Raw genomic sequence first — 25,807 nt, forward strand, 5'->3', positions numbered from 1 at the left:
AGGAAATGAGCCCACAGTCAGCAAAGCTGGGCTTTGATGTCCATAGATGATTTCAAGAATTCTGAGGACTTCTGAATTTTACTTCTGAAAGGAATAGTTTTTGTGCTGTGAAAGAGTGCAAAGCTGTTATAACCTCAGCTCTGCACAGGGAAAAAAACCCTGGCAGGTAGACATGCAGAAAAATAATATAATGATGTTGCTATCCTGTTAGAGATGGAATTTTGAAGAGAACTCAGATGCTGGTAGAATGAAAAATAGTTCTTCTGTCTTCCCTGTTTTGTCATTTAAGCCGCATAGAATAGTTTCGGATAGAACCATCCCTACATATAGAAAGTGGAATTTAAGCTGAGGCTAGAGATTTCCACAAAAGCATTAATGAATTGGGTTCTTTCCAATTTTTCTTCTCCTTATGTTATCTCCATCACAAAAGCTCTGTATCAGAGACTAGCCTTTCACCCAAAAGTAAACAAACATGGCTTTCTCCTAAAGGAAGGCAACAGCATGCAACCTTCCCCACAAAACATAACATCCCGCCCTGCCCTCCCTCCCAGATTCAGGGAAAGGCATACCTCAAACAAAGCTCAGCTTTGAAACCCACCATGGCAGCTTACTAAAATGGACTCTAAACTACTTTTTTTTTTTGGTGGTAAAAAGGAGTCCTGAATAGAGGAGAACAAGTAGGAATAAGGAGCAAAGGTCTCTTTTCAGTTCTTTCTGCTGTACCAGGGAAACTCGCAAAGATCTGAGAAAAGCCCCATCAGCAGTATGAAATGCAGCTGATGCAAAATCACACTACACGCAGGTCTGCTGACAGGTGCCTGTGCCTCTCACGCCTCCTCATCGCATCCGAATCACGTGCACAGCTTCCAAACTCTAGAGAGGGACAGTGGTCTTCTAGGGCCCAAGTCCCTGCTCATTTCATGACAGCAGTGGGGGAGCATGCACGACCCCACGAAGGGAAAGGCTGCAGTCCAAACCCTGTTAGGTGTGAGTGAATCTGCAGACACGCCCTCACAAATGGCACCAAAGCCTCACCAAGCCTGCCCTACCCACATTGCCTAGGAAGAAAACTGGAAGCCACACCTGTGCTCATCAATGTGTACAAACATGTTATGCAAATCAACTTACATGTGAGATACAAACCATCCACGTATGCCTGCATGTTTAACCAAGTATTTTAAATCTGTGTTGCATCAACAGCTACCTTTTGAGGAATGTGAGGGCAGAAAGAAAGATAGGGCTTATGAGAAATACCAATAAATAATTTGATTTAGGGAGGCATATGGCAGAAGACTTCTTATAACTAGTGAGTTAGACTAATGTTTTACGACATTTTTAACTGAAGATAGGTGCTACCTGCAGAGGATGACAGTAATATTAGCAATTTATTTGTCTAAGTCCAAGTCCATTTTATTTAAAACTGTGTGTTTCTATAGATGATGATTCTATAAGCACTACCTCAGAAGACAGATCTTGTACACCAGTAGCAAAACGGATGGTGGGGACAGGTGAGTATTAATTTCCATGCATTTATTCTGAAACAAGAGTGCATTGTAATTTCAGTACCAAAGCTGGAGCAACCAGATCTCTACTGTAAACACAGCTCTACTTTTCTACTTCTGACTCCAGTCTAGCTTTATCACTAAACTTAAAAATTAGTTTCATAGCTCTATGCCCTGTCATGAGCAAAACTTGCATTAATACTGCAGTTCAACTTTGCATTCTATACTTACCTGATGAGCAGCATCTGCCTCTTCTGAATATGTAGGTAAGATTTTTTTCTTCTATTAAATCCCCAGTAGCTTTTTCATTTGCATGATATTTTGCCTTGCCATTCTAATTTGAAACCATACTGAAAAACCATTTTCTTATCAATGCTGGTATCTTCTTGCTTTAAAGCTTAAGGCCTGTTGCTTTCCTGCATGTAGCACTCAGATACATCTGTCTTTAATTTGACAAGAACAGCAACAAAATTACACTGACAAAATGTGGAATTTTAGATGCCTTGGAGAAACAAGAGATTTCACTTGCTACATATTTTGCATACTTAAGAGAAATGTAATCATGTATGGATATTAACATTGTAAAGTTAAAAGATTTTCATAACAAGAGATTATTATAGACATTAATTAATCCTTCAGCTTGTTACAAAATCATTACCTACAATTATAATTCAATGTATGTATATTCAGCAATACTCAGTTGTTTCTTTTATATTTTCAGACAATCATACTCCCTTGGAAGAAGCACAAAATCACTTTAAAGTTATTACAGTTAATGATACTGGAGCAGGGAAACACTGGAGTGATAATGAAGTCAGAGCTCTGATAAACATATGGTCAGATGAAAAGATACAACAAATGCTTGAAGGAGCCACAAGAAATAAAGAAATATTTGAGGAAATTGCCAGAAGGTTAATGAAACGTGGTATAGACAGAGACTGGAAACAATGTCGCACAAAGTATAAAAACCTAAAATATGAATACCGTGCACTGCAGAAGGAAAATGAGCATCTTGGTAATCCCAGGAGAAAAATGAGATTTTACGATGAAGTTGACTGTATCTTAAGAAGACAGCCTCTGGGTCCCTCGAGCTGGGGATGTGAAAGTTCAAGTCTCCTATCAGGTACTAAAAACTTCAGTGATGAGATAAAGTGCTTAACATGAAACTTAAAAGTCGCCTGTTGACCCATGCTGTAGGGGTGAAATATGTGCCAGAATAGGGAGGGAAAATAACTGAAGAACCTGTATCTGCATGGTCACGTAGGCAATACTCAGCTAACAGAAATGGTCTTTGGAGGAGTTTAGAAGTGAGAAGTGAAAGCACCTGAAGCGTTCAGTGTTTCTGGAGAATCTTTGTGGTTTGAAGCTCAAGTGAGATACAGTGAAATGGTGCTAGAAAACATGGCAAGTTTTAGAGGTGATCTAGCAGGCTTGTAAAGTCTTATGGATAGAGGGCTGCAAGCTCATACCATTTAGAACCGCAGAAATCTGTAACAAGCCAAGTGCAAGGACTCCATAAAAGCAGGGTATCCAGCTCCCTGAGCTGGAAGACAAGGATGGAGAGCAAAATAAACTCCCCATGATCCAGGAGGAAGCAGTTAATGACCTGCTATGCCACCTGAACACTCATAAGTCTATGGGGCCTGATGACATCCACCCAAGGGTGCTGAGGGAGCTGGCGGAGGAGCTTGCCAAGCCACTCTCCATCATTTATCAACAGTCCTGGTTAACAGGGGAGGTCCCAGACGACTGGAGGCTTGCCAGCATGACACCCATCTACAAGAAGGGCTGGAAGGAGGATCTGGGGAACTACAGGCCTGTCAGCCTGACCTCGGTGCTGGGGAAGATTATGGAGAGGTTCATCTTGAGGGTGTTCACAGGGCACATGCAGGTCAACCAAGGGATCAGGCCCAGCCAGCACGGGTTCATGAAAGGCAGGTCCTGCTTGACCAACCTGATGATCTCCTTCTATGACCAGGTGACTCGTCTAGTGCATGAGGGAAAGGCTGTCAGTGTTGTCTACCTGGACTTTAGTAAAGCCTTCGACACCGTCTCCCACAGTATTCTCCTGGGGAAGCTGGTGAATCGTGGCTTAGACAGGTACACTCTTCGCTGGGTTAAAAACTGGCTGGACGGCCAAGCCCAGAGAGTTGTCATGAATGGAGTGAAATCCAGCTGGCGGCCGGTCACAAGTGGTGTTCCCCACGGCTCAGTATTGGGGCCGGTCTTGTTTAATAATACTGTGTTCAGTTTTGGGCCCCTCATTACAGGAAGGACATTGAGGTGCTGGAGCGTGTCCAGAGAAGGGCGACGAAGCTGGTGAGGGGTCTGGAGCACAAATCTTATGAGGAGCGGCTGAGGGAACTGGGGTTGTTCAGTCTGGAGAAGAGGAGGCTGAGGGGAGACCTTATTGCTCTCTACAACTACCTGAAAGGAGGTTGCAGAGAGGTGGGTGTTGGTCTCTTCTCCCAAGTGACAAGTGACAGGACAAGAGGAAATGGCCTCAAGTTGCGCCAGGGGAGGTTGAGGCTGGGTATTAGGAAAAATTTCTTTAGTGAGAGAGTGGTGAAGCATTGGAACAGGCTGCCCAGGGAGGTGGTGGAGTCACCCTCCCTGGAGGTATTCAAGGAACGTGTGGATGTGGCATTGCGGGACATGGTTTAGTGGGCATGGTGGTGTTGGGTTGATGGTTGGACTTGATGGTATTTCTTACAGGTCTTTTGCAACCTTAATGATTCGGTGATTCTGTAATTCAGTTCACACCACAGTCAAGAGAGAAAAAAATCCAGGGCAGTGATGTTTATTTGAACACTTGTAATTATTATATTAACTTTGCTAAAAGCAGAGTTCTAAATAGATTTTGCTTCTATTTTAGTACCAAAAGACCTCTGATCTCAGAACCACACAGCTAACCTTGTGTCTGCTGTAAGGGTTCTCATGACTGGCCAACTGCTCCAGCTCTCAGGGGCACCTGCCCCTACACCAGACAGATCAGATGCTCTTGTAGAAGCAACTTAACCACTGCAGCTTAGAGCTCAGTAAGTTATGGTAAACCAGAACTAATTCTGATTTTTCTCAATATGTTAGATAATAATTTGCAGTGTCACAAATATTGAGGACTTGAACCATTTCTGCAGCAGAGACCAGATGGGCAGCTTGAGCAGAAACCACTGGAGTCATCCTTAAGCCAGCTGTCCGCAGTCATGAATCAGAGCCCTAATGTGGTGTCCAAGAGCACCATATGGTAGTGCCATTAGTTGAGGCTGGAGTGACAGCCAGACAGCCACAGGATGACACCGCTGCTTCTCACCTGCCTCTTTCTTGTGCTCAATCACATTCTTAAGACAGACATTTTCTTCTAAATCAAGAAGCTAAAGATATTACTGCTCATTTCTGCTCTCCATGAATGGAATTTGTCAACACCAAGAATATTTGAGCCAACCTGGCTGTTTCACATTTTAGCGTGCTGGAAAAGGACTGTGCAATCTGTGCTGTGAACGCTGATGCAGGAGACAGTAAAACAATAACCTTTCAGAAAAGAAGCTTTAGTTATTAAGCTGTTGTAGGCATCTGCCAAATAAATGTGTCTCCACCCTGATTTTGTGTGCCAGCCCAGCACCTAACTTTTCTAGATGATTCTTATTGCTCCAGGTCACTTGTCCCAAGGCATTTGGTTTTGTAGTATAAAGCTTTTTGGTGTGTGACTGACTGTGCTTTGAGAATCTCTGCAAAATACTTAGTCACATTGCTTTTCTCTTCTAAGTTTCAGTGGGAGATGTTACAGCAAACACAGGATCCTTGAGTATCAAGAGAAAAACATGGAATGATGGTAAGAGCCCCTGACTTTTGAATTGGATGCCAGATTCTAGTTTCCGGTACTCAAACAGTTAAAAAAAAAATCCTAGAACTTAACACCAAGCTCCAAACCAACATTCTTCTCTCACCCTCAACAATCTGCAAAAGAAGGGTCCTGATAAAAATATAGGCCTAAGGAAGACTGCAATTTCTTTATTTCAATCCTCATCCCTGGTATAAATGAGGTAAACATCAGGAAATAATTCTTTGATTTATAAGAATCAAGTGCAAGGAAAAGATAAAAAGATCTCAAAAAGAACATGATGTCTTAATTACCTGTGTTGCTCAGAGGAAAATAGGGACAATATCACAGTCATGGTTGTGGTTCTTCATATTATACTATGTGTCAGTAAACAAGAGGAAACATTACATGTTTAGACTTATAATGTCTAACATGTAATGCCTAACATGTTGTACAAGAGAAAACAGGTTAAGACAGCTATTCCAAAGAAAAGATATGGTATAGAATCACTAAGAGAGAAAAATGAAGGGATAGATAGAAATACGTGGCATGCAATCTGATAATAGGAAAGTTCAGGAGCTTATTTTTCTTCCTGGCAGAATTGTCAGGCCCTAAATAATCAAAAAGTCCAACAATGAGAGAGGACAACCTTAGTGTTTAGGAGGCTTGCCCCTATTTTTAATACTAAAATGATGTCTTGTCTACCGACAGATGAACACAAACAGATCCGACCACCACAACATTTCTGAATTCAACCTGCTCAGTTCACCATCACAAACTGTACTAACAGGACTAACTCTATGTGATTAAATATACTTTCACTTATTGCCTATTAGATAAGTAAGTCTTGCAGATGGCAGTAGCTAGGCAAAGCTGAAAGTTTCAAATATGAGTGATTTTTACAAGGTCTACTTCATTCCTACTTGCTGTTGTACAATGACCCCTTACACAACACCAGGCAACACCTGCCAAAAGACCGTAACAGAAGAACAGCATTAGGAAAATCTAGCATGTGCTAAACTTCGGTGTCAACTTTTCATTGACTTGTGCACTCTAACTACATACTTTGCTTTTGTCCACAGAGATGTCACCTGTTCCACTTAAGAAAAGTGCTTCTGAAAACACCATACTCCACTTCCAAAAACTATTAACAGAGAGAGTGCACACAGTAACAGAAGGCAAAAAGTTACTGTTAGAAAGGCTTTGTAAGCAGGAAGAAATGCAAGACCTCAACAGAACACAGCTGTACGCTGATCCATCAGCCATGCAACAGGTTGGTTTTATGAATTTTCTATGAAATTAGCATGCAAAAAGATTCTCTCAGATAGTAAGAAATTAAATAGACTTATTTATGAGTGTAGGTCACCCACATGAATACATGCTTGCTCCCCTTTAGTATATTCACCTTCAGTCATTTAAACTGAAACGAGGTATGAGTTGCCATCATAATCCTTAACTATGAGCTTTTAGCAGTGACGTCAATTAGTCTAATAAAAGATATAACCTCTGCCTACATGCCTTGGCTCACCTACATGCCACAACTAACAGGCTTAACTGAAAGAAAGTAACACTTTGACTGATCAAAGAAAACATGTACAGTTAAAATTTCATCCCATCATTTCCAATTAGCATCTGTATGACCTCGCTAGCAAGTTAGTCCTCTGCAATTAACCAAACAGTTGAAGCCATGAGAGAACTTCTTTTTGGTTAGGCAAGGCTGCTGGGGAAAACATGACACTTATTTCTTTTATCAGCATTTACCCTCCTCCTAGCCTCACCACCTGCCTATGCTGGGGTGGGGGACCATCCCCATCTGCCCGCTGAAGGTATGGTGCTGTGCAGCAAAGAATTGGAGAATTCAATGAGGCAGAAAGGAGGTACACAAAGTTGACGCCCACATAGAAGGGGCAGGCATGGGTTCTGGTACCTGTTCTCTACTGGGCAAGGCATCTGCCTTGTCCAGTAACCAAATGAAGTACAGAAAACACAGGAACAGTGCAGGGAACAATATAATGGTAAGTGACAAATGCCATGGCATAACTAACTCTGCAAAATCGTATGAGCCACTACTTCATTTTGTGATTGTGTAAGTACTCTATAGCCTGTACTGCCTGCAAGGCATGCATTTCCAGGGTTTTACTTTTAGTGTATTCAAGCAGAACAACTCATTTCTGGATCTCAGTCATGTTTGGGCATAGACCTACACAGCCCTGCCAAAGCTAGTTGGCCACACACAAGGGCACAACTCAAGTCAAACAGTCAAGTCCTTACTGCAGTAGCAACAGCCACCAGGTTTTTTATACACAGAGGCCTAAATTCCACCCAAGTCTCTCTTCACAAAATCTTCCACAAAAATATTACTGGATATAGTGCTTTGTTTCCTGCTCTACAATTAATTATTTTCTTGTTAATTCTTTCATGAGAGACATTACAAAGGTAAATAATTTCCACCAAGGTAGATTTTATCTGCCATTTGACTAGCATTTTTAAAACAATTCTGAGAAGTCAGAGAGAGATCCCTAGAAAATCACAGTTTTTTGATCAAGTTCATTTATACAATGACACGGACACACAGCTGTTCCAGTGTATGCTTATCTACCACTTTTCACATTTTACATTGGTTTCTCTAGTATCATTGTTGGTTTAAAAATCTTTTTCTCTTTGCAATGAGTTGGTTCAAAGATACCTCCTTGAACTTGCATCATAATACTTGCATACAGAACTGCTGTCTTTGGTAGGAGAACAAGGGATCTATCCCTGCCATCATGGCAGTCAGGTATCCTTCCATAACATGCTGAACCAGCTGAAGACCTCGCCATTCCTAGCAGTACTAAAATCACAGGTTACTCCTTCCACATGTGAACCAGAAAAATGTGTGATCCAACCCTAATTCACTCTAGTACATTTAAACAGTTTAGTTCAATTTAGATTTAAATTAAGTTTTAAAAACAACTGTACTGAAGACAATATGGATCACTCACATGTTCTGCTTTACCTGCTCTGTTCCATGAGTGCAAGGCTGAAGTTGCAGAAAACAGCTGAAGCTGATTTGATAACTCATTGCAACAAGAAAATCTCCTTTTCTCTGTGCTACTCTGAGCAATCTGATGCTTGCTGGATCCCCTATAAACCAGTTCAGCTCACTAACCTGAGACAAGACTAGCCCAGTTGGGAAAAAAAAAAAGCAAATGGTTTTCTGTGTGAGTTGAAGCAGCCCAGCAAGTTCTCAGCTGTGCTAGCCCTAACTGTGAGCAGCTCAAAGGTTGTTTTTGTTGCAGTGTGACTGCCCTCGCACAAGAAAGGCTAACCTGAGGGAGGCAGTTAGCACTGCAAAGACAACAAACTGCACTCAAAATTCTGAGTGATGCATAAGGATCCCAATCTTTCCAAAACTTTGCTGTCACTTCCAGTACAATGTCCCCCCAAACCCTTTTTCTTCTTCCAGAAAATAAAACTTATTTTATTCATCAAAATAAGCAGATCTTTCAAGAAATATGTATCGGTTTTTAAATGCTGTTGTTCAGCTGAAAACTGCACAAAAGCACTGAGGCAAAGGACTGTCTAAATTCTTAGTAGGTCAGAGCAGAGAATTGCAGAGCACACTTGCAGCCTCTGCTTGGAAACTGTTCATATCAACACTAGAGGGTAGACATGAAGAAGAACTGACAGAAAAAAAAAAAGAACACAAGTGGCTTTCCTAGTAAAAGGTCTTTCTCAGAAAACTTTCCAGAGAGCGGGATTTACCTGACAAACAAATGTCCAAAAAAGGTGGATGTTCCTTTGTGTGGGATTCCACTTCTATTCTGCATTGTATCTGCAAAGCATAACTTGCTTTTTGTAATTGTTTTGTCAGAAAGCTATCTCCTTCTTTCCTGCTGTTCACATTTAGTTTCGGTCAAAGATGGTAAGAGATGTCAAGGGCATGGGGGCATTTGGCATCACCCAATATTTCTGTGCTACTCCCATTTACACAGATAACAACTAATTCACTTGAATATGTAGGATGCTGAGATAAATCAAAGTGGCATCAAGATAACCTTTATTCACTGCAGTTGTAGTCATGATTCCACATGACTTTTTGCTTAGAGACAAAATAATATGAATGTTGCACATTTAGAATTCTGGTTGTCTAGAGCTATGGTCTGTCTCCTTTTGACAGCTTCTCCCAGGGTAGTGACAATGGGCTAAATAGAATGTCGCTAGAGTGAAGGATTTCTAAAAAAAAAGCCCCTTCAAAAATAGCACTAGTTAATCCAACTCATCCTTCCAGTGTATTTTTATATCCACTTGAGCTTGTGCTGTGGCTCTGCTCTGATCACAGCTTTACATTTATTACAGTCACACAATACTTAGTCTAGGCACACTCATGGGCAAGTTAAATGGAACTTGGGATACCACCTGACACATGCTAAATGGTTATGTGTGAGAGCACTACTGTACGACTGAAAGGGAGAAGAGGCCACCTTAGACATAGATCCACAACATGGTTCCTTTTTAGCAGAAAGGCCGAACCAAGTTGTTTCCATGTAACTGCTCCTGGGAATCTTAATATAAATTACATCATGAAAATGATTCAGCTTAAAAATCAAAACCAACACCAAGCAATGATGGCAAGAGGAGCAATCCTATAAATAACAGAGATCTTTGCTCTTCTCCCTCCTCAAATATCTGCACTATTACCAGGGGGCCATTCAGATTACTGTGAGGGCAAATCTGTCTCCTCTCCAGTTTGCAAATGGCAATACTGAAATTTTTGAGGTGTGGCAGATAAATGGAGCAATCACCACTCTGACCTACATTAAAAAGTTCCATTCTTCTCTAAAGCACACTCATTCACTGAGATGAATGGATCACTTTACACATCTTTGATAGGGCTGTTACCCTGGAAAGTCCTCTGAATGCCCCATTTAGATTATTTCCTGGTGGACCAAACTATATTTGGGCCAAATGAGTGGAGAATGCGCTTCAGGGAGCAGAAATGCCTGCATTGTTGGTGCATCCACAAGAACTATCAGTATCCCTGTTGGCTTAAAAGACTCTCCCTCCAGACTCTCACCCTTTGTTCCTTCTGCAGCAAGGTCTCCTTTGTGCTGGCACAAGCACTCATGTGGCCAAGTGGTTAACCAATTGACAGAACTGATTTAAATTAAAACTAAAGTAATAAAAAGCCCCTCCAAACAACCCTGCTCTTTTTAAGTCCAAGGAAAGTAGTGTAAGACACGGCAGAAAGAGCAGTCAGGACAGTTTATTTGAACTGAACTACCCAGCATGAACCTCCTTCCATGCATTAGACTCAAATTTAAGGTATGGGCAGACAAACCAACAGAGCAATCCTGTGAAAATTACTGGAGAGCTGTATCATGCCTACATGGATGACTTAACTACAGTCAATGTGAAGAAAAATGAACAGTCTCACCCCAACTCTACGGCTAGGTCAACGTAATGGAAAGTCTGTCGGCCACAATAAACATAATGGCTGTCTCTGAAACATCCTCTTTTATATACAGTTTATCAGCACTTCCCTCCTGTTTTTTCCATTCCTTCTTACATTATCTCATTCCAGTTGGTTACTCCATATCCAGAGATAAAAGCTGAGACCAAACTGCATTTTGTGACATGTACATCTAAGAGATTTGAACTTGGTTAGAATGGAAATCTGGCTTATCTTCACTTTTGAAAACGAGCATGCAGGAACCTGAGCCCTACAGGAAGTTATGTAAAACAACCGAGCGGATATAACAGCTCACCACTGCAAAACCGTCTCGCTCCTCCTCTCTTCCTGCAGGAGTAAGCTTTGTGGCATGTAATTAAACTGGGCTGTCAGCACCTAGCAGCACAGAATGGTCTACAAAGGAAAAGCAAGATAGAACTAAAAGATAAAGTGTTACTATATCCACATTCAGCAAGTGCCTGTGAAAGTACTAAGGAATGTTTTACCAGCACATACCACATGAATGTTCTGGTAAAACAGCATACAGGCTCAATCACTAGCTAGACAAACATCTTACCCAGTATATTCCATAGGGAATTTACATAGAAATATCGTTAATTACAAAATTTGGCATTTAGACAATTAAAACATTTAACACTGCAGTTCTTGCATCTGGGGATGGGGGATCTGCTGAACTCATAATGGGCTCGTGAGACGAAATGAAGAGGTAAATATGTTACATACCAAATTATCAGGATCATTACCTGTAGCGTATCCATGCTCCTCAGAAAATTCCCATCCAAACACTATTGCAATTTCAAGCTTTTTCTTTGAAAGATTCACGGTGTGAGACAGGATACCAATAGCTTGCTAAATAGACTTTTAAAAAATCTATCTTGTAGCCAAGAGGTTGTATATAAAATGTAGATACACACTTTCATTATGCTATATTGAGTGTAGATATTTGGCAGGATGGCTAATGGGAAGCAATCAGTAATTTTACTAGATTGAAAGAGAAGTAAAAATTCTTAACTTACACTGGTGATTATTTGGGTTCTCTTGTGTGGGTTTTAATAGTGGATAATAACAGGGAAGGTATCAAAAAAGCATGCTGGCCAAGCCTGCACTCTCCATTTACTATGATTCTTGTAACAAATTCCATACCTAGACCCAGCTGAGTTGGGACAAGGAGTATTCCCTGACTTAATAGGACTTCCACACGCACAGATGAGGCCTTTTAAAGACCTGTCCTAAAAATCAGTACAAAGCTGGATACGTTCGCGTTTCAGTACACAGTATTACTGCCAAAAATATTTTCCAGGGAATTTTGCAAAAAGTTAACAGAAATCACACTTGTTCCAAGATTAACTTCGCAAATTTGTCCTGGTCAAGGACTCAAATGACGTTTAATAGATTTGTAACTCAAAGTACTCCTCCTCTCTCCCTCACCGCCCCCAAGAAAGTTTTCTCCTTACCAATATCCTCTGACTCGATTTTGGCATGCTGTCAGTGGATTTTGCAGTGACTTTGTTCCCTGGCTTACAAATTGTAATGGTGATTTAGAACATCCAGCTTTAAGCCCTGTTAAGGCTGATGCCAGAGTAACAACATTAGCTTTAGCAGCTCTAAAGTTTCAAACGTAATGAGAATTCACTGCTAACATAACTGTAAAATGTGTTAAAGCCAGATGAAAATCACTTTAAAATTGTCTCACGTTAAATTGGTACAATATTCTAAGCATGTGGAAGGCCTTGATTAGCCTGTGAGTAGGAATACACTGGTTTTCATTTTAATTCACAGTTCACCATTCTAAAGTAAAAAACAATAAAAAGCCACGTTCTAACTTCTGCTACAAAGGAGTGTGAATTTAAGCCTCAACAATCTAGCAGCTGCTTTTTAATTTAAAAAAAAAACTTTAAAAGTTGTGGCTTATGTCAAGATAGTGAAATTCCAAGTCTATCTTTTGTCTTTCATGATGTGCCTACTTGTGGGCACACTCCAGAACCTTGCTTACAAATACACATTGTACGATTTTTCATGCAGAATAGTTTCAGTGAAACAACGAGCACCACCCAAAACATGCCGTTGAATACACTTAAATATTGTGGTGGCTTGATCCAGAGTACTGAGTTTCAAGTTCTCAGTTACAAACATACTCACTGAAGTAAATCTCTCCAGTGCTGTAGTATCTTTTTAACACTGTAATACAAACTATCAACTCGTTTTAGGCCATTTATCAGGAACAGCAAAGTCCTTCACATTGCTGCAACCAGCTGTATCAGAACATAAAGCACAAAGAATTTATGCTGCATGCTTTTGTGGCATGGAACATATACTCTCGATCTTTATGTATACAGATAAGATTTCAAAGATTAGAAATGATAACGCGTTCCCAACAGCTGCCTCTTCTTTGTGGATCAGCCATCTCAAAAATGCAGTTTGATAATGCCATGCTTGAATATTCTGATTTTTAAAATCTAAGATGAATTAAGGGCCAAATTCTGTAATTTGATTTATCGCACATGACTAATTTGCATATAAAAGAACATGCCTATGAGTATCTAAGGCCAGTAGTCTTTACCTAAACATCCTTACTAATTTGAAGGTGAGGTCTAAGGACTGATGGCCAATCAAACTTCTGTTAGTCACTTAGGCCTGATTGGGACTGCCCATTAATATTTATCATACCTCTCTTTCATACTTACTTATTTTTAAAGGAATAGGGTTAAGAGACACTTCTTGGTTTTTAAGTTTAAAAGAACAGGCTTAATGAAATTTACTGATACAGTTAATGCTAAATCTTAATTCTGGTTTTCAAGAGACATTCCAAAAAGAAGGAAGAAAAATAGCTGCTATCCTATTACTTCCTGATAGGGATGCCACTTCTTCTACATCTCACAGTAGGAAAAAAAGAGGTTAGAGAGAAACATTAAAGAAGGAAATGGGAACATTAACATCTCAGCTATTTAATGGAATTTTATTGAGTGCTTGCAAAGGTGTACCTAATTGAACAGACTGTTTCACTTTACAGATGCAATAATGTTTATGTTTCTAAGAAAGCATCCCTTAAAAATTTTAACAATTATTGAGTTAGAAGATCAGAATCAGAAGTAGTGCATATATGCCTTTAGGTGTGTATCTTCCTGTAGAACTTGTGAATTGCTTACAGTTTCAATCACAACATTAGTATTACTGTCTATAGTTGTGTCTTCCACAGGGGATATTTGGTATTAAAGAGCCCATCAAGAAATCAAATATACTTGTCAAGTGCCCATCAGAAAAAAAAAGAAGAAAAAACGTGTATTGAAAAATCATGAAATAAAATTGCAATGAAAATTCATATAATAAGCTGCAAAGTAATGAAAATACATCAGTCATTTTATTTCCAACTAAGAAACTCCAGGTCCACCAGTGTAACTGTGTAAGCACAAATTAGGTAAGATTTTTTTCCAACCTCTTCACAGAAAAATGGCACAACCTAAAATGAGACTGTTGATTACATGGCTTTGTTCCTTGGATTCTGCAGCTCTATCACTCCCAATAAAAACATTTTTGATGGACACTGACAAATATATATAGTTTAGGAATGATACACCTGCAACCCAAAGAAAATTATTAGTATATGAGTCATGTAGGGATGCAGCATTTTACCAGTAAAAGTATATGAGACTCAGCTGTAATAAACAGAAAATCTCAATGTAAACAGTTTTCTGTTGATGGTCCAAAACAATTTCAGAGCAACGTTCACATGTCTGTGACCTCAAAAATACAAAGAACATATAATTTTATCTATTCAGTACATGTGTACTTAGAGAAGCCCAGCTCCCCAGACTGTCAGGGATGTGATTATTTAGCAAACTTTTTGCAAATGGAAAGTTAAGCATAGTATATAGGTGTTTGTACTACAGAAGCCTAGCATGTCCTACAAAACTGGCATGTGCGTGTTTGGCTGTGCATGTGTTCCCACAAGGATATACCTTGATGGCACCACTGAAAAAATGATTAGTTTATGTCAGTGCATAACATTATTACTTTGAATACCAGATGGAAGCAGAACCCAAACTTCATTCTGCAGCTCTGCATCCACATGGATCACAGTGAATCTAGTCTGTTTTACATTGCCATAGACATATCAGGTAGAAAAGAAGTTTTATTATATCATGGTGATGAATCTAAACAACTATGGCTCGTAGGAGCCTGCAGATTCTTAAGAACCACTCCGTGTCGGTAGTCTCGATTTGTCTGAATTACACTTCAACACAAGCATCTCGAGTAACGCGGAGAATGACGGCCGGCTGGCTGGGTGCCTGGGACGGGGCGGCGGGCGCAGCAGCCGATGAGCGGGGGGCATCCCCGCCGCCCGGTTGCGCGGCCACGCCGCGGGCTCCGCACACGCAGGCCCACGAGCAGCGCGGGACGTGCGCACGCCCGGGCCGGCAGCGCGGCTCCCCACGGCGGCCGGCAGCCGGAGCGGATGCGGCTTAAGTGAGATGCAGCCGCGGTCCCAAGCACGTCCGAGAGCTGCTCCTTCGGCGGGGCCGGCCCGGGAGGGCGGGAGGCGGCGGGGCGTTCCTTGCGCTTCGCCACCGGGATGCTGCCGGAGCTCCCCGCCGGCGCGGAGCGGGAGGGAGCGACGGGACGCTCCGGAGCGGGCAGGCCCCCGGCCGCGCCGCGCCGCTCCCCTCCCCTCCCAGCCCGCTCCCTCCGCCGCCGGCGAGCCGGGGCCCTCCCGGCTGCACGTGCCGGCGCGGGGCCCCGACCACCCCGGGGCAGCCGCCGCGGCCCGGCCCGCCACAGAGACGCCGGTTTCGGACGGTGGCCCCGTCCAGCCCGATCCCGACCCCCGTGCCCCCCGCCCCCTTACCTGTGCTGCAGCCCCACCAGCCCCAGCGTGATCACATGGGGCACGTCCAGCTCCGTGGGCCACACGCCGGAGGCGATGCAGCCGAACACGCCGCACTCCTCCCGGATGCCCAACTCCTCCAGCTCCATGGCGCGAGCGGCACGTGGCGGCGGGCGGCGCGGCCCCGGCGGGCGGCCCCGGCCCCGCTCCCGGTCGCGGTCCCGCTCCCGCTCCCGCTGTGGCGGCTCCCGCGCGCTCTTGCCGGCGCCGCGCGCAGCCAACAGCGCCGCGCCGCGCGGGGCCGCCGGTAGCCTGCCGGCGCGGCCTCCCTCATTTACATACGGGGGGGCGCCCCCGGCCCCCACACCGCCGCCTCGCCCGTCCCCTCCCCGCCCCCTCCCCCGCTTCCAGCCAGGCCCGCGACCCCGGACCCGCTGCCCCCGCGGGGCGCAACAGGCCGGGGGGGGTGTTTGTCCGTGGGGTGGGGGGCGCGGGGAGTCGGGGGCCGGGCGCGGCGCGGCGCCGGCATTGGCCGGGAAGTGGGCCGGGGCCGTGTTTGCACGGGGGTGGCGGTGGTTGGGCGGGGGGAGGCAGCCGGCCGGGGCTCGCCCGGGGGTCTTGGCGGGGCGGAGAGGGATGCGGGCCGTCCCCGCGGCGTTGGGCGGCGATTGGCGGGCGGCGCCGCTGCCCGCTGACCCGCCTGCCCGCCCCTTCCGCCGGCCCCTTCTTACCCCGGCGGCGGGAGCCGGCGGCGTGTGCTGAGCCTCTCTTCTGTGCCCTAGGTGTCTGCTCCCGCTCCTGCCGCCATAGCCATGGCCCCCGCAGCATCAGGTAAGTGCCTGCCCTCCACCCCACCCCCGGCAGGGCAAGCCGTGAGGGGGCGGCCCGCGCGCCGCGGCCGTTGAGCGCTGAGGGGATCCGGTAACGGTCAGGCAGGGGGGTTGGGGTGCGCCGCTCCCGAGGGGCCGGTTCCCGCTCAGCCGGACTTGGGGTGTAGGTGCTTGGGAGCGAACTTTTCCCCGCAAAGTTTTTTGGTTTTTTGGGGTTTTTTTTGTTGGTTGGTTGGTTTTTTTTGTGGGTGGCCGCGCGCCAGCCTGAGGGGGGGCCCAGCTGCGCCCCGTCCCGCAGGAGAGGCGACGAGGGGCAGGTGAACACGTTAGAGCCGAAGCTTTAACCCCCTCCCGCTCCGGGCGGCGGCCGCTGCCGACCCGCGCCGTTTGGCTTTCTGCGCTTCGGTTTGTCCCGAAACTAAAAAAAAAAAATAAAAAATAAATCGGTAAAAGCGGCGCGGCTTCTGCCGGCGCCGCCTCAGACGGCACCTCCCGACCGGCAGCGGCGAGTGAAAAACTGTACTGGTGCGGAGGTGAGCGTGGCCGGAGGTGTGCACGGCTGCTTTGAGCGAGAAGCTGCCCGCCTTTAACCGGCGCATCCCTCGTGGTGCCGGAGTTGCGTGGGCAGGCGTTTTGAGCGATTGCTTTCGCCCTCGCTGCTCGGAGGGAAACCTGGCCAAATTGCCCTGTAGATGGGGGCTTAGCGTGCTCTTCGTGGTCACTGACGGCAACGTGGGATCCTGCTGGGTCTCACCTTGCACGCAACAGCGCATGAAGTATGCGAACTTGGTGGGCTTACGTGCAGAAGTAGAAAACTTCTTTCAATCTAAAACTGATAATTTTCTTTCTCAAGACCTGAAACTTGGTAAAAAAGTTAATGAAGGTAAAACGAAGGAAGTGTACGAGCTGCCAGATATCCCGGGATGTGTTCTCATGCAGTCAAAAGACCAAATAACAGCGGGAAATGCAGCCAGGAAGGACCGAATGGAAGGGAAGGCTGCCATTTCCAATACAACAACTAGCTGTGTGTTTCAGTTGCTTCAAGAAGCTGGTAAGTATTTCAAAGGTAGAATACATGCCTGATGCAGGTATTGTTACAAAACAGGATTGTTTCTATGTATTGGTTTATCCTGCCTTGAGGCTCTGATGGTTGGGTTTTTTTGAGTGTCTCTGCTGTTAGTTTTTAGTTACAGATTTCCCTCTGGTATTACAAAGCTGGGTGGGTAATTTGTTCATTTGGAAGATGAGACTATCTGAAGTGATCTTCTAATCTCAGATAACACTGCAATAGTTTGTCCTGCTTGTTTGGACACACCCCTAATCTTCCCCTCTACTTTTGTCAGTTCTTCCCTACCCCCACGCCCCCTTGCCTGTAATACCGGACTGGATGCATCTTGCCTTTCTTACTACATCTGCCTGCATAGAAGTCACTGCTAGCTAGTGGTGCTAACAGGCTACGTCTAAGCTGTGTGAAATTTGTCTCTTAACATTCACACACAAAATTAGAGTATTCTTTTATGTGTGGGTTTTCTTCCCTTCTCAGTTGTGTGTGCTATAGCAATGTAAAATTCCTGTATGCTTTGTACTTAAACACTTGCATGCATTTGTGATACAGTCTTCATATCGGTCTGTATTAATGTATTGGGAACTTAATGTTTACTTTAGAAGACTAAAAATTTGAGTTGCTCAAGTAAGTTTTGCACCACACTTCCAAAAATGGAGCCACTATGTTTGAGAGAGCATTTCGAAGGGTCTTTGAGGAGTTTGCAAGTTCCAAAGAGGAATTGGAGCTAGTGGGTTTCTAACCTGAGTCTGCTAACATGCAGGCACCAGTAAACTTGGTTGCACTGTTCATAGCTGCGCGCTCAGTGTACTTTGAAGCATTCGCACAAAGACTTCTTCAAGTCCCAGCTGAGTACCAGTTTCTCTACATTTTACTAAAAATTCTATTATCTGTTATAATAGATCTTGGTCAAACAGTAAAGTCCTAGCATGTTTCATATGTGGGGAAGAGAAAGATGTTTTCTGTAGAATTGTATCTACCTGTTTTTCTGTGCAAGTAGTTCTTAAAATATGGGCCCAGATGATAAAGATATTTTGTAAATGGATCAGTGGGAAAAGAAGAAAGTGTGATCAAGTCATTCAGTATAATCCTCAGTCACTGGCTTTCTTGGGAAGCCTGTTGTGCGTACAGTACAAAGAAGCTTCCAAGTTCTTTCTGATTATATTTGCAGTTGACTTAAAACTACTATTTTTCATTTAGGAACAATTAATGAGATGTTTTGCCTGATTCTTAAATGGGCAGTAGTTAAGATAACAATCAAAATACTTAATATCCTACAGATAAAAATTTTAAATGTGAAGAAGCCATGCTGTAGACATCTAAGATCTTTAAATGGCTTGTACTCAGTAACTTCAGGTGCTATGGAAAAATACACAGAATAAACCGCAGCTGCATTTTAAAGCAACAAAAGAAGTTTCGGGGTTCTCCAGTTTGGTTGTTTGACTGGCATAAATTGCAGATAACATGAATGTCTTATTGTACAAGTAGTTTGTTTGCTTTGCGCAACTCTTCTTAACCTACTCTTCCAAAGGTGATGATTTACAAAGTTCTGTTAAAGTTTCTCTCCCTTTTATAATGGAGTTAATGTCAGCCCTTCAAAAGCATGCATTTGCAGTGATGAAATATGTAGTAGTAAACCATGTGGGGGCCCTAATGCCTGGTTTTAGAAGTGACTTAATACACAGTTGATTATTTAAATCATTCTGCCCTTGAGGGCAGTGCAATAAAATCTGAAGAGTCAATGTTAATACTATATTTTAAGGCTTTAGTTCTTCCTTTATGGCTTTAGAAGTGGAATGGAATAGAGGTACTTCTTGGTTTGACTGGATGCAGCTCCTTTGTTCTCTGTTTCTGGCAGATGCCAACTGGGCTTGGCAGTTGTCTTGCCCTGGGGGGAGAAAGGTGGGACTTTTCTTCAGGAGTGAAATTGAAAAAGAGCCATTCTGAATTTACAGTGGCTATCTGCACCTGTTGGCTGTCCCTGTTTAATATGGGGTCATCTTAGAATTATGTAAGAAGGTTGATTTGCTGCAGCAGGTCTGTGTGTATGCATGCGATTCTGTGTATTAATGTCTTTTGCCCAATAAATCACTGCGGTCTGGTGTTCTAAATAAATGTGAGTTCATAACGGAAGGGAGGAATAAGCCATTCTCTTCCCTGCCCTATCCTCCTTTAATAAACAAAGTAGTAAAGACTACCATGCTTTTATATTTTGCTGCCTTTCCCTAACTCCTTTGAAAGCCTCCAATTACTGTTCCATGTATGATGGATCTTCCACCAGAGAGCATGGTTGGGTATTTGGTTGCTGCTAAGTTTTTGTTTAAAAACAAACCATTGAGGGAAAGATTTATTTTTTTTTAAAACCTCTGTGAACAAAGTTATTTGCAAGAATAGGATTTCTGATCAGAGCATAAGGTTGTGAGCTACAAGTGAGTGCTGTGTGATAAAATTGTCAAAACTAATGACTTGTGGAAGATGACAGCATTGATTGCCTTTTGCAAGGCCAGAGCGGGCTTAAAATACCCTGAAGAGATTCAATGTGTCCCTTAAGTTCAGAGAAGAACAAGATTCAGTTGTACTTAAAACTAAAGATGTTTGACTCTTGTTTCAACTGTGGAGCATGCCTATTAATGGAACTAAGCTAATCTTTATATTTAGGAATCAAAACTGCTTTTGTCAGGAAACAGAGTGACACAGCATTCATAGCAGCTCACTGTGAAATGATCCCAATTGAATGGGTGTGCAGAAGAATTGCTACTGGCTCCTTCCTCAAAAGAAACCCTGGTGTCAAAGAAGGATATAAGTTTTACCCACCCAAAATTGAGATGTTTTACAAGGTGAGTTTCCTTTCCTGTGATGCTAATCAAACTTAAACAGAGCTAGAACTCTGTATTATCTCCTTTAAAATGCTGACAAATAAAGCAAGTAGCACTAGTGGCTGACCAATCCTCTTATTATTGGTAGTTTTGCCATCCTAATGTTTTCTTGCATTCTTGTCCAATGGCTGTTTTGTCTAAAGTGCATATAATGTAATACTGGCTCAAAGGGCCATCAAAGAATAACAAGCCAAACTGTACATAAAATAGAAAAATGTTTTATAAGGTATAAGGACTTTTTAGGCGTAAGCCTAATGCATCAGTTGAAACAGATGTGTTGATATATTTGAAGAAATTAAAAAAAAAACAGCACTTGTATGGTGAGGGTAAGTAGCTAGCTAGTCACTTAGGGGTCTGAAATTCTTTGGGAATGTGAGCTAAAAGAGGTGTCTTGTGAACTATGACCTAAAGTGTTGTTTGTAGTATACCCTCTCACTCTTGGGGCACTATACAAACTTGAAGTGCGTTTAAAGATGTTCAGGTGTTACAGCAAGTTTTTTCAGTTCTGCTGTCACTTTTTTTAGTGCTAATCATAAAATACTAGTTTGAAGCCTGTATTTGTTTTCTGAAAAACAAAACCTAGTATTATCTTCTAATGGTTATTTTCCTTTTATAGCAAGCTTAAATTACGTGATGTGTATGTTTTGGTTTTCTTAACAGGATGATGCTAATAATGATCCACAGTGGTCTGAGGAGCAGCTAATTGAAGCAAAATTCTGTTTTGCTGGACTTACTATTGGCCAGACTGAAGTGGATATTATGGCTCGTTCTACTCAAGCTATTTTTGAGATCCTGGAAAAATCATGGCAGCCCCAAAACTGCACTCTGGTAGACCTGAAGGTATAAGAATCTGATTTCTCATGATCCTGGTTCTGACAGGAAATACATCACTGTATAGTTCCTAAAATAGCTTTCTTGCTGTCTCTTTTTAGATTGAATTTGGTGTTAATATTCTGACAAAAGAAATTGTTCTTGCTGATGTTATTGATAATGATTCATGGAGACTGTGGCCATCAGGAGACAGAAGCCAGCAGAAGGACAAACAGGTAGTGTTTTAATCTTTACCTTCTAAGTCAGTTGGGAAGGAGAATGAAAAAAGTAAACCCTACAGTTAAATACCCGCTTTCAGAGTGGCTTTTTCTAGATAGTCTTATCTTGTTACAGAGTAGCTCATAGGGTACCTAATGTCCAATCCCGTTCTCAATAAATAGTTGATTATCTGGTTTATGGTAGGAAAAAATCCTCTGCCTTACATCTTCAATATGAATGCCCAACAGTACTGTTGACTGGAGCTGTTGTAATGAAGCGTGGAGCTTCCGCAGATGATAAGATCATCTGCCCACCAAGTCAAAAAATAAAATAGTTGGACAACAAACCGGTAGGAAGAATAGAAGCTTTGGTTCCCAGGTCTGCCTCCAAGTTTCTCTGTTTATTCAGAGTGGTATCCTCTACTAATAGAGATCTGGTGATACATAAGAGGGATCTGCAGGGAGGATACTTCTATTCATCATTTATTTTGGTTAAGCTTGAATTCAATATTCAGTTGTCTCTAAGTGTTACTAACAGACTGTGTGCACCTATGAGGGCTGCAAACATAAGTTTGAAATAAAAGTTGTCCTATATTTAAACTTGTAGCAATTACACTTGTCAAAGATCTCCTGAATTACCAGAGAAGTAGTTATGAAAGAACCAGTTTGGGAATGCAGCTGCCATGGAGCTTCTGTGACAGTCACTGAGACTAGTAACAGAGACCCTGGGACAGAAAGTGGCTATAAGCCACAAGGGAAGATTTCAGAGTGGGGGGGGGGAGGAGGGGTATTACTTTTTTAAATCAGGAAGCAGAACTGTTCTATTGTTTACTTTAACTGAATTATGTAGTAGCATGCTTGAGTGAATTGCTCTGCTAGTGCTTTTGCCCATCTCCCTAAAATAAGGTGCATGATAACATCACGCGGAAGCTAGGTTGGCTAGTGCAGTGCTATTGCAGGCAATCATGTAATTTACAAATCTATTTTAAAAAAAGTTGTATGACCTTCCTTAAATTTACCCTTTGGAAAGCTTCCAAAACCTTGATGTCTTCATGGTCAAAAGCCTTTCATGTTGTAAATGGCCATGAATTGTAATGTAGAAGGTTTTTTACACCTACTGAGATGGTTCTTCATTAAATAGCTCTTCCTTGCTTCCATATCCACTCTCTCCTATATATGCAGCAGTCTCTGTTCTCCTTCCTGTGGAATTGCTAGAAACTGCATAAATACTTCAGTTGGGATATTCTTATCAATTATGATAGCAAAATGAGTGCTTTGTGTACCCAAAACATATCAACTTACAGTATTTTTTTTTTCTCTTTTCAGTCCTACCGGGACCTGAAAGAAGTGACTCCTGAAGCACTGCAAATGGTTAAGAGAAACTTTGAATGGGTTGCAGAAAGAGTGGAGGTATCTGTTTTTATGAACAATGTATCTAGACTTCGATAACTGCATGTCTTCAATCCTATTGACTGCTTTTCTTTCCTTCACCCCCCCTTCATTCTTTTTCCTAGTTGCTTCTGAAAACAAAGAGCCAAGGTAGAGTTGTGGTGTTGATGGGATCTCCTTCTGACCTCAGTCACTGTGAAAAAATAAAAAAGGCATGTGCAAGCTTTGGAATTCCTTGTGAGTTAAGAGTGACCTCTGCTCACAAAGGGCCAGATGAAACCCTGAGGATCAAAGCAGAATATGAAGGTAAATGCCAAAGAACTACTGATTTGGATTGAAACTGTATCATGTTCAAGAATGACTAGGCAACTTAAGGATTTGAGTGGGCTCTTTCCATATTTTGTTAAATAGAACACCAAGCTGTTACGTAGCTGTTCTAAACCGACTGTCGTTAGGTAATTTCCAAGTGATAGACTGCACTGAGCAATTAGAGTAATGTATTGTCCTACTGCCTAGCCACAGCTTCTATAACTCAAAGTCTAACCTCTGCTTTTATCCCAGTACCAGAACTACTTTGCCCAAGCCTTGATCATATTAATACACTTATTGTAGCATCTTGCTGGTAATGCTGGCCCTTCTGAAACAAGGAGTGATAAGTTTCTCTAGCAGAGTCTGAGTATTCTTATGTGTCATTTAGAAGGCAGATATTGCTCCCATCATGTTTTCCTGCCTGTTTCATGAAAATATTCTTGCTCATTGTTTTGGATGCCATGAGAAAAAGATACTTGATTTAAATTCTTATCTTACCAAGAAAACTTGACAGCTCTTCAAAAGTGTTTGTGTATTTCTGAATGTCTTCCTCCTCGCCAGGCGATGGAATCCCAACAGTGTTTGTTGCAGTAGCTGGCAGAAGCAACGGTTTGGGGCCAGTAATGTCTGGTAACACTGCTTACCCAGTTGTCAACTGTCCTCCACTCTCGGCTGACTGGGGTACTCAGGATGTGTGGTCCTCTCTCAGACTACCCAGCGGTAAGATGATCTTCCAACTTAAGCCCTTGTACTGACCTAGCTCTATTTTTGCTGTTGTTCTAGTGTACATAATGTAGACAAACACACATATGGCAAAACGCTGGAAAAGTAGCTGGATCAGTACTGAACAAAGTCTTGCATACAGTCTTTGACTTTTTGATGGCAAAAAGCCCAATAAACAGAGCAAAGTTTATATAGAAATAATCTTTAGAAAGATATAAACCTTGGCTTATCCTTGCTAAACATTCCAGTTTGAAATTGGCATTAGTATTAATGGGAATTTAAATAAGTTAATTTTGTTCACAGTTAACGAGCTGCATTTTACTTATGATCAAAGATCAAAAAATAACTTTCTCCACAATCAGTGTAAGTAAGAGCTTAACTCTATTACTTCAGTGCATTGCTAGCTGTATGATTTTTTTTTTTTAACTTTTGTTATTGACTTGAATGGATGCTTGGCAACTAGGAGGCCCAGAAGTCTGTTACCTCTGTATAAGGAGAGTCACTTGGTATGCTGCCTTTTGGTTTACAATGCCGTGAAGCACTCATGTTAGAAGTAGTGGAACACATGACACTTCAGTAGCTTTAAAACTAGATCGTGTGGTTCCTGGAGGCTGAAACAAACATCGTCTTAAATTGTTCTTCAGTCGCAGTGTTTTGGTTGACTATAAAATATGCTTTGGTAAGTGGCAGCGTTTTGGTTGACTATAAAATATCCTTTGGTAAGTGGCACTTTCTTCTCTGCAGGTCTTGGCTGTCCTACTACTCTGTCACCTGAAGGAGCGGCCCAGTTTGCTGCCCAGATATTTGGGTTAAACAACCATTTGGTGTGGGCCAAACTGCGATCAAACATGTTAAACACCTGGATCTCCTTGAAGCAGGCTGACAAAAAACTTCGAGAGTGCACCTTGTAAGTCATACTAACAAGTAACTTTTATTAGTTACACAAAGATAATGGCGTGCATATTCATTCCTATTAGGATTTACGCTTGGATGAGCTCAAAAGTCCTGCATCCTTTCTTACAGAAGAAAGCATTGTTAGAGCAGCAGATTAAGTCTGTGTCCTCATCCTTACTTTGTGCATTTTTTTAGTATAATAACTTAGTAAAAGATGGGGAAGTAGTATTTTAGGTATCTCTTTCTGTTGCTCCAAAATGGTGCTGTTCTGCTTTTTAGTGTATACTGTTAACTACACACTATGTCAAGAGAATGATTTGGTGCAATCTAAATAGAATTCAACTAGTCTTCTGTATTTCTGTAACAGTAATATTCTTCCATAGAAATAATGTGTGTCTTGAACCTTATTAACTCAACTGGACTGCTAACTAAAGCCAGTGCTGATGCTGTACTGCTTGCAATGATGGTATGCTTTCTTTAGCAATAAAATGGCAACATATGCTATATTAATAGGAAAAGGGGCTGGAAAAATGTTTTAAGAGCCTGAAATAAATACCTGCCTTACTTAAATGTACGAACATACATACATGTATTTTTTTTAAGTATGTGTGTGTACACATACCCCAGTGATATCTTCTGGAATGATGTGATAAAGTTGACACCAATTCTCTTGTTCATAACAAGCTATAAATACTAATGCTTTGAGTGAACTGTAACTAGGCTTGTTGCCTGTTTGCTGTAACTTTTACCTAGTGCAGTCTTTGCTCTTCTAAATACCAGGCAGATCTCTACCTTCAATAATTCTAAAGGACCTATGGGATGTTGTCAAACCGTCTTCATACACTTCAATAAGTCTAGCTATTCTATATTTCCTCAATCTGTTTCTATGGAAATTTTACTGAACTGAAGGGGGGAATAAATAGTAAAGCAACAAACTACTGGGGGGGAAAATCTAAGTGTGACTGTCTTGTCTTCGCACACACAAATCTTTTGAGTAGGTACGATTCTAACAAATATGCAATTATTCAATGTAATGTAACATGCTTTTACAATTATAAATAAACTATTGAATTCAAAGCTTCTTCATGGAGATTTATTGAAT

The 25,807-nt window shown here is 42.3% G+C and overlaps 2 protein-coding genes across 2 annotated transcripts in view; one reads left to right on the plus strand and one right to left on the minus strand.

The window, feature by feature from the left end:
• The window catches only part of PPAT (phosphoribosyl pyrophosphate amidotransferase), a 49,086-nt gene extending 33,344 nt beyond the window's left edge, over positions 1 to 15,742 (minus strand). Inside the window, exon 1 of the mRNA XM_059817600.1 lies at positions 15,615 to 15,742. Within this exon, the coding sequence (XP_059673583.1) occupies positions 15,615 to 15,742 (128 nt within the window). The remainder of the gene's footprint in view (positions 1 to 15,614) is intronic.
• Positions 15,743 to 16,345: 603 nt separating this feature from the next.
• Positions 16,346 to 25,782, plus strand: PAICS (phosphoribosylaminoimidazole carboxylase and phosphoribosylaminoimidazolesuccinocarboxamide synthase). Its single transcript, XM_059817601.1, has 9 exons — positions 16,346 to 16,424; positions 17,277 to 17,474; positions 20,145 to 20,323; positions 21,023 to 21,202; positions 21,295 to 21,408; positions 22,717 to 22,800; positions 22,905 to 23,085; positions 23,650 to 23,808; positions 24,556 to 25,782. Exons 1-9 carry the CDS (start codon positions 16,406 to 16,408, stop codon positions 24,720 to 24,722), a joined length of 1,281 nt encoding a protein of 426 aa, XP_059673584.1. The 5' UTR covers positions 16,346 to 16,405; the 3' UTR covers positions 24,723 to 25,782.
• The last annotated feature ends 25 nt before the right edge of the window (positions 25,783 to 25,807 follow it).

This window comes from Gavia stellata, chromosome 5 (genome assembly GCF_030936135.1).
Source record: "Gavia stellata isolate bGavSte3 chromosome 5, bGavSte3.hap2, whole genome shotgun sequence".
Classification (NCBI taxonomy): domain Eukaryota; kingdom Metazoa; phylum Chordata; class Aves; order Gaviiformes; family Gaviidae; genus Gavia; species Gavia stellata.

Coding starts and splice junctions, on each gene's coding strand:
- PAICS (XM_059817601.1), top strand. Junction 20,324..21,022: donor AAATTGAGATGTTTTACAAG/GTGAGTTTCCTT, acceptor TTTTCTTAACAG/GATGATGCTAATAATGATCC. Junction 21,203..21,294: donor GCACTCTGGTAGACCTGAAG/GTATAAGAATCT, acceptor GTCTCTTTTTAG/ATTGAATTTGGTGTTAATAT.